Here is a 10155-nt window from a genome sequence, read left to right on the forward strand (position 1 = left end):
TCCTGTGACATGGTTATAACCACTAACATATCTGGACTGCAGGTAAATTAGGCTACATTAAATCTAGATGTCACTGTGTAATCCCAACCGCGAGGCCATCAAGAGGGAGGGGGAGGCGGGGGAGGAGGGGGAAAGGGACCACTTAGGAAAGGCCGTGATTTTTGTTGTTGTACCATGTTAACATTCGCTTGAATACCAACCTAAGTGATTCGGTCATGTGTACGTAGCTACAATGGGATTTTGTTTTGTGTGTGAAATATTTGTTGTTCACAGGGGCCGACGTGTGCAAACACACACTCAGCATCTCGTTCAACAGAGTGACATTGTTGTTGTCACTCATGTTCAAGTTTCAGGTTTTATTTGTCACATGCACAAATAGGGAAATGCTTAATTAACATGCAAGCCCTTGAGTTAGACCAGTAAGGTGGAAGACTGTTGCTGCCATCCTCCGAGTGTAGAGGTACTGCACTAAAAGAATAGGCATTACAACCCAGGGATACAGTGGGTGGGACTACAAATCCCACAAAGCCCCGCATGAGGGTCACGTCAGCGATTCCGCGCCAAAATTGACTGACCACCAGACAAGAACATCGACAACACACGGGGTGAGTGGGAATTTTATGTGCTTATCTTTCCTTTTCACTTGCTAAACGGCGTACATTATTCAACTAAACGCAAGTAAGAAACTAAAATGTTTCTAACATGCATTAAACAAACTGCTTAGCTAGACAGTTAGCCCTAGATCACGACTCTCAGTTCCATTACTAGTACACAAGTCATTTGACGAAGGCGTCTTCTGTATGGGGTGAAGTATATATTTAATAAACAATTTAATAAACAAAAATATTGTTTTTTCCAGGTGTTTGAAGCTGGTGCACAAAACCGAAAGTAAAAAAACGAAACTCAAGCACGGGAAGCATAGAAATCGAGCACATAACACAGGTCTACCGCTAATTTGACTTGCTTTAATGAAAGTGACAGATCTATAACTTATATTTCTATGTGAATCTGGGTCACCCAAAAAGTGACATAATAATGCTTTAAAAGGTGCACTACCGCTCAGCCATTTCATCGTTGCTAAAATTAATGGTTTGCATTGCTTGTTTGTGACACACAAGCAAGTATAGTGTAGAGAATCAATGTACCTTCTAAACTGCTGTGAAATATATTTTCCATAACCAAAAATAATGTATTTTCAACTGTTTGAAGCAGGTGTACAAAACCCAAAGTGCGATGCATAAACGAAACTTAAGAACGGGAAGCATAGAAATAGCGCACATAGTCTAGTAAGCGACAGATCTGTTCTAACTTTCAATGAGTGACATCTCTAACTCACAAGTTTGGTCTGGTCGCCTAAAAAGTTACATATTGTAGTTGTAAGAGCCACGATGTTTGGTCTGAACATTAACATGCATCGCTTGAGGTACGGTTTTGGAATCATAAGGACTTTCTTTCTTACCAGCGATAAATACTTTTCAAAAAACGAAAGGTTGAATTGATAACTTTTTTATAGGGTGAATGTTCCCACAAGGCCACATCTCCATGTTACAGCGCTTGTTTATGGGACATTTATGGAAGACAGAGGCGACCACCTGTGCTAATTCGCTATCTAGCAGGCTGCCGAACCTCTGTGTGTAACCGTAACTCCGGGAGTGTAGTTTCTTTGGATGGAGGCACCTATAGTTGTATGGATCTGTGCAAAACTGCTACAGTAAGTGTATATTTTTTTATTTGACAGATTCTTTATTGCTGATGAAAAATAAGGGTAGGATGTCTGTCCACCCAGGAGGTTTGGTGATGAAATGTCACTTATTTATGGTTTGTTGTCTTAAAAACGATATCTAGCTTACCTCTGTATTGTTTTATGCCCCCGGATTTGAGAAGAAGGATGACTAGGTCAACGGCGAGCCTGTCAGTTAGTATTAATTCTCGCACAGCATCCAGCCAAGTTGACGCAGTGCGATTTCCAGATTCTTTGACACTTTTTTATCTCATGCCTCCATTGAATTATTCACCCTAATTTTGTCCCTCCTAAAGGGTAAAAACTGCAATAACTTTTGAATGAATTATGATAGAGACATGAGGTTTGGACCATTGGTTTTCTTAGAGGTGAAATTATGCGTTTTTGATTGGACACCCTAATAAGGACCATATATTTCGAAAGCTGTATGCAAAGCGCTGATTGACGTTTCTAAACGTGAAAACACAGCGTGGGGATTGTATACTGAACAAAAAATATAAACGCAACATGCAAGAATTTCAAAGACTTTACTTAAGTACAGTTCATATTGCCATCAATAAAATGCAATTGTGTTTGTTGTCCATATCTTATGCCTGTCCGTACCATAACCCCACCATGGGGAACTATTTTCACAACGTTAACATCAGAAAATCCCTCGCCCACACAACGCCATACACGTGGTCTGCGGTAGTGAGGCCGGTTGGATGTACTGCCAAATTCTCTGGAATGAGGATGGTAGAGAAATGAACATGAACTTGAATGTTAATTAAACAGATCTGGTGGACATTGCTGCTGTCAGCATGCCCATTACACACTCCCTCAACTTGAGACATCTGTGGCATTGTGTTGTGTGACAAAACTGCACTTTTTAGAGTGGTCTTTTATTGTCCCCAGGACAAGGTGCACCTGTGCAATGATCATGCTGTTTAATCCGCTTCTTGGTATTGCACACCTGTCAGCTGGATGGATTATCTTGGCAAAGGAGAAATGCTCACGAACAGGAATGTAAACAGAGAAATAAGCTTTTTGTGCGTATGGAACATTACTGGGATCTTTCATTTCAGCTCATGAAACATGGGAAAATTGAAATGTTGCGTTTATGTTTTTGTTGAGTATAGTTGACATGGGCCAGTCGTGGGCGAAGCTAACCGCTGAAGACTGAAAGGCAGAATGCCGCCTAGAGTTTGAGATCTTGCTCTGACCCAGGCCGTCGTTCTGCTGCACTCTCACTATCAGCCTGACTTCTTTTAGTGACTAGCTTAAATATACTTCCGTAACTCACCAAAGTAAAGATGTTAGAGTGCTGGGTCACGGTTGTCATTCCTCCAAAATACTTTGCATACTGCCACAGACTAGCTTAAGTCCCCGTGCATGCATGGGATTTGCACTAATACTGCCACAGACTAGCTTAAGTCCCGTGCATGCATGGGATTTGCACTACTACTGCCACAGACTAGCTTAAGTCCCCGTGCATGCATGGGATTTGCACTAATACTGCCACAGACTAGCTTAAGTCCACGTGAATGCATGGGATTTGCACTACTACCGACACATCCACGTGCATGCATGGGATTTGCACTACTACCGACACATGCACGTGCATGCATGGGATTTGCACTACTACCGACACATCCACGTGCATGCATGGGATTTGCACTACTACCGACACATCCACGTGCATGCATGGGATTTGCACTACTACCGACACATCCACGTGTTAGTTCTACTGTGAATGGTTCACAGGTCAGCTGTTTGTTCACCCACACCAGCCCAGAATTACTAATAAGCCATCCACAACCGCTTGACTATATGTGATAAAGTGGAAATCTGAGGCCCACATCCGACCCTAACCCGCTAGTCTAGGCTACAGTCAGAGACAGCAGAATTATTTGTTGTTGTCAGGGGGTGCAAGATATTTTTTTATGCCTATGTTTGTGCTTATAATTTCTGACATTTTGGTGGGCTATTTGTTAGTCAACTTGTCTATAATTAGATACATGCAGCTTCTCTTCTGTCATTATGTTTCCCTAGAAGTAAACCTTTGCTCACCAGTGTCACCAGAATCATATAGATAGGATGAATGCTTCAATCTAGTTGACATCAGTTTTCTTTTGTCATTTTTCCTTCTTTCACAGAGGAAAGACGTTTAGGGACCAGGGAGAGAATTTTATAACAAACAAAAAAAACAGGAACTATTTTCTATGCAACATTTCCAAATGATAGCAGTTTTAGCAGTTGTAAGGAAATAGACAGCTGTGTCCACCCATGCTCCCTTTATCCACACACTATTTAATGACCCTAAACCTGCACCTCCCTGCGGATGTAACCGTGGGGACGGCGGATTATGAGTCAACCCACCCATCACTATTCTACTGTTATTTCTAACTGGCTATATCTTGTAATTGCTTGTTTACAATTTGATTGCTATTTCACGTTTCAAAATGTCAACATAGCTACTCACCAAGACCCTTGAAATGTTAGTTACAGTTGTTTAGGCTACTTATCTTTTACAGTTGTTTACAGATCACTTGTTGTTTACAGTGTACTTTCTCTGTACAGTTGTCTACAGATCACTTGTTGTTTACAGTGTACTTTCTCTGTACAGTTGTTTACAGATCACTTGTTGTTTACTGTGTACTTTCTCTGTACAGTTGTTTACAGATCACTTGTTGTTTACAGTACTTTCTCTGTACAGTTGTCTACAGATCACTTGTTGTTTACAGTGTACTTTCTCTGTACAGTTGTCTACAGATCACTTGTTGTTTACTGTGTACTTTCTCTGTACAGTTGTTTACAGATCACTTGTTGTTTACAGTGTACTTTCTCTGTACAGTTGTTTACAGATCACTTGTTGTTTACAGTGTACTTTCTCTGTACAGTTGTTTACAGATCTTGTTGTTTACAGTTGATTCCAGACTTACAGAAACAGACAGTGGAAGGTCACCATGGATCTCGGTGAGTTTGAAGCAGACAACTCGGTGAGCTGTCGCCTGGCTTCAGCAATACCTGCCGTCTGCAAGACAGAAGACTGCTGTTTGGGTATCGATGAAGCCGGCAGGGGGCCTGTACTGGGTGAGTGGGCCTCCTTTTCAAATGTCATGGATCACTAGTCCATGTTAACTCATCTATTTTTACGTTTACATTTTGGTCATTTAGCAGATGCCATTAAACAAATGGATTGGCTCCTATTCAAACGTCATGGATCACTTAGTAGGTCACTGAATGTCTGTTATCTAGTTGCTTGGTCATCCTTTGATGTTGCTTGCTAATATGGTGCGTTCGCCCTACCAGGACCCATGGTCTACGGAATATGTTTCTGTCCCGTCGCCAAAAAGGAAGCTCTGAAGGACTTAAAAGTGGCAGGTAAGTTCATGATTATTATTTTTTTGATTTGAAAGATATGCAATAACCTTCAAGAGGAATCTGTCAAATAATGATTTCATATATGTGTCGTGAAGGATGCCTGTGTGACTGTATTGTACATGTCTGTGTCTCTAGTGACAAACCTTTTGAGGATCAACAAAGTTGATTCATGCATCTGTTTGTTGTACAATGATGAGTTACTGTGTCTCCTCTTCTAGACTCGAAGACATTGACTGAGGCCCAGAGAGAGGATCTATTCCGCAACCTGGACGAGGCCAAGAGCTTTGTAGGCTGGGCTCTTCAGATTCTCTCACCCAACACTATCTCTACCAGCATGCTGCAGAGGTATTTACACACATACTGTACTACACACACACACAGAGAAAGAGACACAGAGCGAACAACCGAACACACACACAGATGATTATAACCGTTCTGTTCATCCACAGGTCAAAATACAACCTGAATGCTCTCTCTCATGACGCAGCCATTGGCCTGGTACAGTTCGCCCTGGACAGTGGAGTGCAGCTCAAAGAGGTACGGTACAAAGCATCTTGGTTATTTCAAACCATCCATACAAACACACCGATATCCTTCATACAACATAACAAACCCTCTAGATGTTCTTTCTGCCCTCCTCTTTTCTCTGGCTTTGTCTCTCTATATTCCTTTTTATGTCTCCCTCCCTCGCGTTCTCCCTTTCTCTCTACCGTAGTCACTACCCTTCCAGCTATATAGACATGTTCTTTTTACTCGTTATTTACTGTGTATTTATTCCTTCTGTCACTATTTCTGTTTTTGTTATTTTATTTTGTATCTTTAACTGCATGGTTGGAAAAGGACCCGTAACTAAGCGTTTCACTGTTGTTTATGAAGCACGTGACAAATGAAATGTCGTTTGATTCATTTGACCAATCATTTATTACTACCCTGTCCCTTGTCCTCCCTCCCTGTGTGTGACAGGTGTTTGTGGACACGGTGGGTCCTGCAGAGAAGTACCAGGAGAAGCTGTCCCAGCGGTTCCCCGGGGTGGAAGTGACCGTACGACCCAAAGCTGACTCCCTCTTCCCCATAGTCAGTGCTGCCAGTATCTGTGCCAAGGTTAGATGTCACGCTAATGCCAAACTCTTCCTTTGTTTTTAATAGTTTCCTCTCTTTGTCTCCTGTACCTCGGGACCAGGGACCTGAAAGTTACTGGAGTGAAGGGTTTTGTCCCAGATGAGCAGTCCTCTTCAGGAGCAGGATTTGAGGTGAGGCCTGAGTGCCAGTTTGTTTGTGCTATCATGCCAACTTCTTGTCAAACCCTGACAGCGATTAAGTTGACAGGCGCACAAACAGACCTGGGACCAGGCTAAGAAGGAGGATCACTGCCCTAAATGATCTCTGCTGCTCCCTCAGGTGGCCAGGGACCATTCAGTAAAAGACTGGAACTTTCCAGAAGACCTAGGAGAGGTGGATGCAGACTACGGCTCTGGCTATCCCAACGGTCAGTAGGGATGCGTGTTAGGGAATCTTCACCCATCACACACACTTTTTAATGGCTTGGCAACACTGGAACGATATATGAAGTTCAGCATCTTGTATTGAATCCCAATTTAGTCAAATTTGATGCTTTCTTTTTGTCCTTTAATAATAGAATGTGTTTTAACACTAGAAGTGCAGAGACCATCGTTTAAATGTTGTATTATTCTGCAATTTTAAAAGTCATGGCTGGTAAAGGATGGAGGCCCATCTTTTGTGTTAAATAGAAGTTTGTAGAAATACAGTCGTGTTTTAGTGCTGTAATTGTATCATTTGTTTAAAATAAAGTAGAATGGACCTTTTTCTTGTTGTGTCCTCCAGACCCGAAGACGAAGGCGTGGCTGTTGAAGGAGCTTGACCCGGTGTTTGGCTACCCTCAGTTTGTCAGGTTCAGCTGGAGCACCACACAGACCCTGCTGGACAGCAAGGCTGTCACTGTACACTGGTGAGGAGAGATGGGCTAGGGGGACTGGGGTGGGGTGAGGGTCTGTGTTGAGAGAGGGGGTACAGGTGAAGAAGGGCTTAGAGATGGGCTAGGGGGACTGGGGTGGGGTGAGGGTCTGTGTTGAGAGAGGGGTACAGGGAAGAAGGGCTTAGAGATGGGCAGGGGGCTGGGGTGGGATGAAGTTGAAGGGGGTACAGGTGAAGAAGGGCTTAGAGATGGGCTAGGGGGACTGGGGTGGGATGAGGGTCTGTGTTGAGAGAGGGGGTACAGGTGAAGAAGGGCTTAGAGATGGGCTAGGGGGACTGGGGTGGGATGAGGGTCTGTGGGTCTGTGTTAGAGATGGGCTAGGGGGCTGGGGTGGGATGAGGGTCTGTGGGGGGGTACAGTGTTTAGAGATGGGCTCTGGGGTGGGATGAGGGTCTGTGTTGACAGGTGAAGAAGGGCTTAGAGATGGGCTAGGGGGACTGGGGTGGGATGAGGGTCTGTGTTGAGAGAGGGGGTACAGGTGAAGAAGGGCTTAGAGATGGGCCAGGGAAGGGAGTGGTAGATGGTGAAAAGTGCTCAGTGTTTACCCTATATTCTACTAATGTATTTTACTACTATACAAGTGTTTCAGCTTTGTGAAAAGGGAAGAGGCGTAATGTGAAAGCTGTGTTTGTCTACATTCAGTAGAACAAGTTCACATAAGTATTTGTGTGTAATCAGGGATGATGATGAGGAGGATGGTGAGAAGGCCGCAGCCCGTCAGAACAACACCTCCATGCTCTCCTACTTCAAGACAGGCTCCAAGACCTCCGCCCAGCAGGGCAACACACACCAGACACACCGCTTCTTCACAGAGAGGAGACTGCAGAGACTGGCCACACTCTGAGACAAGGAGAGGAATACACACACCCACCGAGACAAGGAGATGAATACACACACCCACTGAGACAAGGAGAGGAATACACACACCCACTGAGACAAGGAGAGGAATACACACACCCACTGAGACAAGGAGAGGAATACACACACCCACCGAGACAAGGAGAGGAATACACACACCCACCGAGACAAGGAGATGAATACACACACCCACCGAGACAAGGAGAGGAATACACACACCCACCGAGACAAGGAGAGGAATACACACACCCACCGAGACAAGGAGAGGAATACACACACCCACCGAGACAAGGAGAGGAATACACACACCCACCGAGACAAGGAGAGGAATACACACACCCACCGAGACAAGGAGAGGAATACACACACCCACCGAGACAAGGAGAGGAATACACACACCCACCGAGACAAGGAGAGGAATACACACACCCACCGAGACAAGGAGAGGAATACACACACCCACCGAGACAAGGAGAGGAATACACACACCCACCCAGACAAGGAGAGGAATACACACACCCACCCAGACAAGGAGAGGAATACACACACCCACCCAGACAAGGAGAGGAATACACACACCCACTGAGACATGGTGCACAACACACACACACACTGAGACATGGTGCACAACACACACACACTGAGACATGGTGCACAACACACACACACTGAGACATGGTGCACAACACACACACATTCTGTTTAAAGTCTCTGTCCACTGTTTCCAGATGTATATGAAATGTGATCTATACTTAATTACAATATTACTGAAATAGTGTTCTTTCCAAAAATGGGTATCAAGTGTGTTATAAAGCAGCTTTTCTGTGTTGGAATGGTGTGGGTGTACCCCAACAGCAGAACGGTGTGGTTGTACCCCAACAGCAGAACGGTGTGGTTGTACCCCAACAGCAGAACGGTGTGGTTGTATACAGGTCATTAAAATATTCTAGCGAGTAGACAGCCTACTTGCCAGCTCCTCAGGAGGTGGGCTTTTCTGTGGGTTTTTCTCTCCAATGTATTATTTGGCGTTATTTGGAGTTAACAGAATATTAACTTTAAAAAAAGTGACATTTTATAGACTGTTTGCTGTGAAAACCACTGATTGAATGATCAATTGAAAAGGATTCAAGCACAACTTCATGAGCTTTGTTGTCATTTGAATAATACTTTAATGTGAAATGAACAATAAATATATATTGTTTCTAAATAATTGTCTATTTCTTTCATAGTGTTCAGGAAAGGAAATAGTGTTTACTTCAGGTATGTTTTTATTATTTTAATTAAATTATTTATTGTTTGAATACTGCGGTTGGTAGGTAATGCTCAACTTTCATATTCTCATACTGCCCTCATGTGGTGAAAAACATACTTCAAGATATCTTTCAAGTAAATCCTCTCCCGAACAATCTTGCTGTTGCCTTTATAGGAGTCACACACCACAACGTTCCATAGGCACTGGAAATCACCTTTTACTTGAATAATTAGGAAGTGTCCAGGAAGTCATAAAGGTAATACATTGTTTAAGCTTAAATACAGCTCATATTATGACTGCCTACTATTATTCTAATGCTTCATACTCAGTGACAGACTTAAGACAAGTAATACCTAGGCCTACAGTTATCATGAAAAATGCATATTAATACAAGATATACTATACTGAGTTTCCCTGAGAAAATACCAGTGATATTTGCATAGAGTAAATAAAGTGACCGTTGTGTAAATTACTTTTATACGCAATAGATTAGGTACACAAGTCTGACTATTGTCTTGTTAACTAAAAAGATAGCGAGTTTGGCATTGCATCAAGTGTCCGCTGGTAATTGTCTGCCTCTGAATCTCTGAACTCAACTCATACAGTCTTGGGCATCCTCTGTTGTTGACATGGCAACCGGGTTTACATCATGAGTCTTATAATCTTCAGGAATTCCATCTTCTGTTTTCCCCCCGGGAGTTGAGTGTGACTCGGGTAAATTGAAATTCCCTGCATCTCAACCAAGTTTTCTTCTGGGCTTTATTCAGCAGACACTAGTCTGGTGTCTACACAGGTGTCTATAGGTATGACCAAAATACACACAATAACAAGTTAGCACAAGTGTTCAGCTACGTATCTAAGGCGTTAGCTAGCCTATTCATTGTCCGTTAGCCTTCATTGCCCTTCTGCCTGGAATCCACTATCTTCTTCCCCATGTTCATAGCCACA

The 10155-nt window shown here is 43.2% G+C and overlaps 1 protein-coding gene across 3 annotated transcripts; it reads left to right on the top strand.

Moving 5' to 3' along the window:
* Positions 1 to 504: 504 nt before the first annotated feature.
* rnaseh2a (ribonuclease H2, subunit A) lies at positions 505 to 9165 on the top strand. 3 transcript variants are annotated; one of them, XM_065001361.1, is made up of 9 exons: positions 505 to 605; positions 4647 to 4813; positions 5033 to 5104; positions 5323 to 5449; positions 5554 to 5641; positions 6068 to 6205; positions 6503 to 6590; positions 6947 to 7070; positions 7776 to 9165. In XM_065001361.1, the coding sequence occupies exons 2-9, from the start codon at positions 4687 to 4689 to the stop codon at positions 7939 to 7941; spliced, it is 930 nt and encodes a 309-aa protein (XP_064857433.1). In that variant the 5' UTR covers positions 505 to 605; positions 4647 to 4686; the 3' UTR covers positions 7942 to 9165. The 3 variants fall into 3 exon arrangements, with proteins under 3 accessions (XP_064857433.1, XP_064857435.1, XP_064857434.1); XM_065001363.1 differs by lacking the exon at positions 505 to 605 and adding an exon at positions 664 to 805; XM_065001362.1 differs by lacking the exon at positions 505 to 605 and adding an exon at positions 1289 to 1711.
* Positions 9166 to 10155: the final 990 nt, after the last annotated feature.

The sequence above is a fragment of the Oncorhynchus nerka genome, linkage group LG15, assembly GCF_034236695.1.
Source record: "Oncorhynchus nerka isolate Pitt River linkage group LG15, Oner_Uvic_2.0, whole genome shotgun sequence".
NCBI lineage: Eukaryota > Metazoa > Chordata > Actinopteri > Salmoniformes > Salmonidae > Oncorhynchus > Oncorhynchus nerka.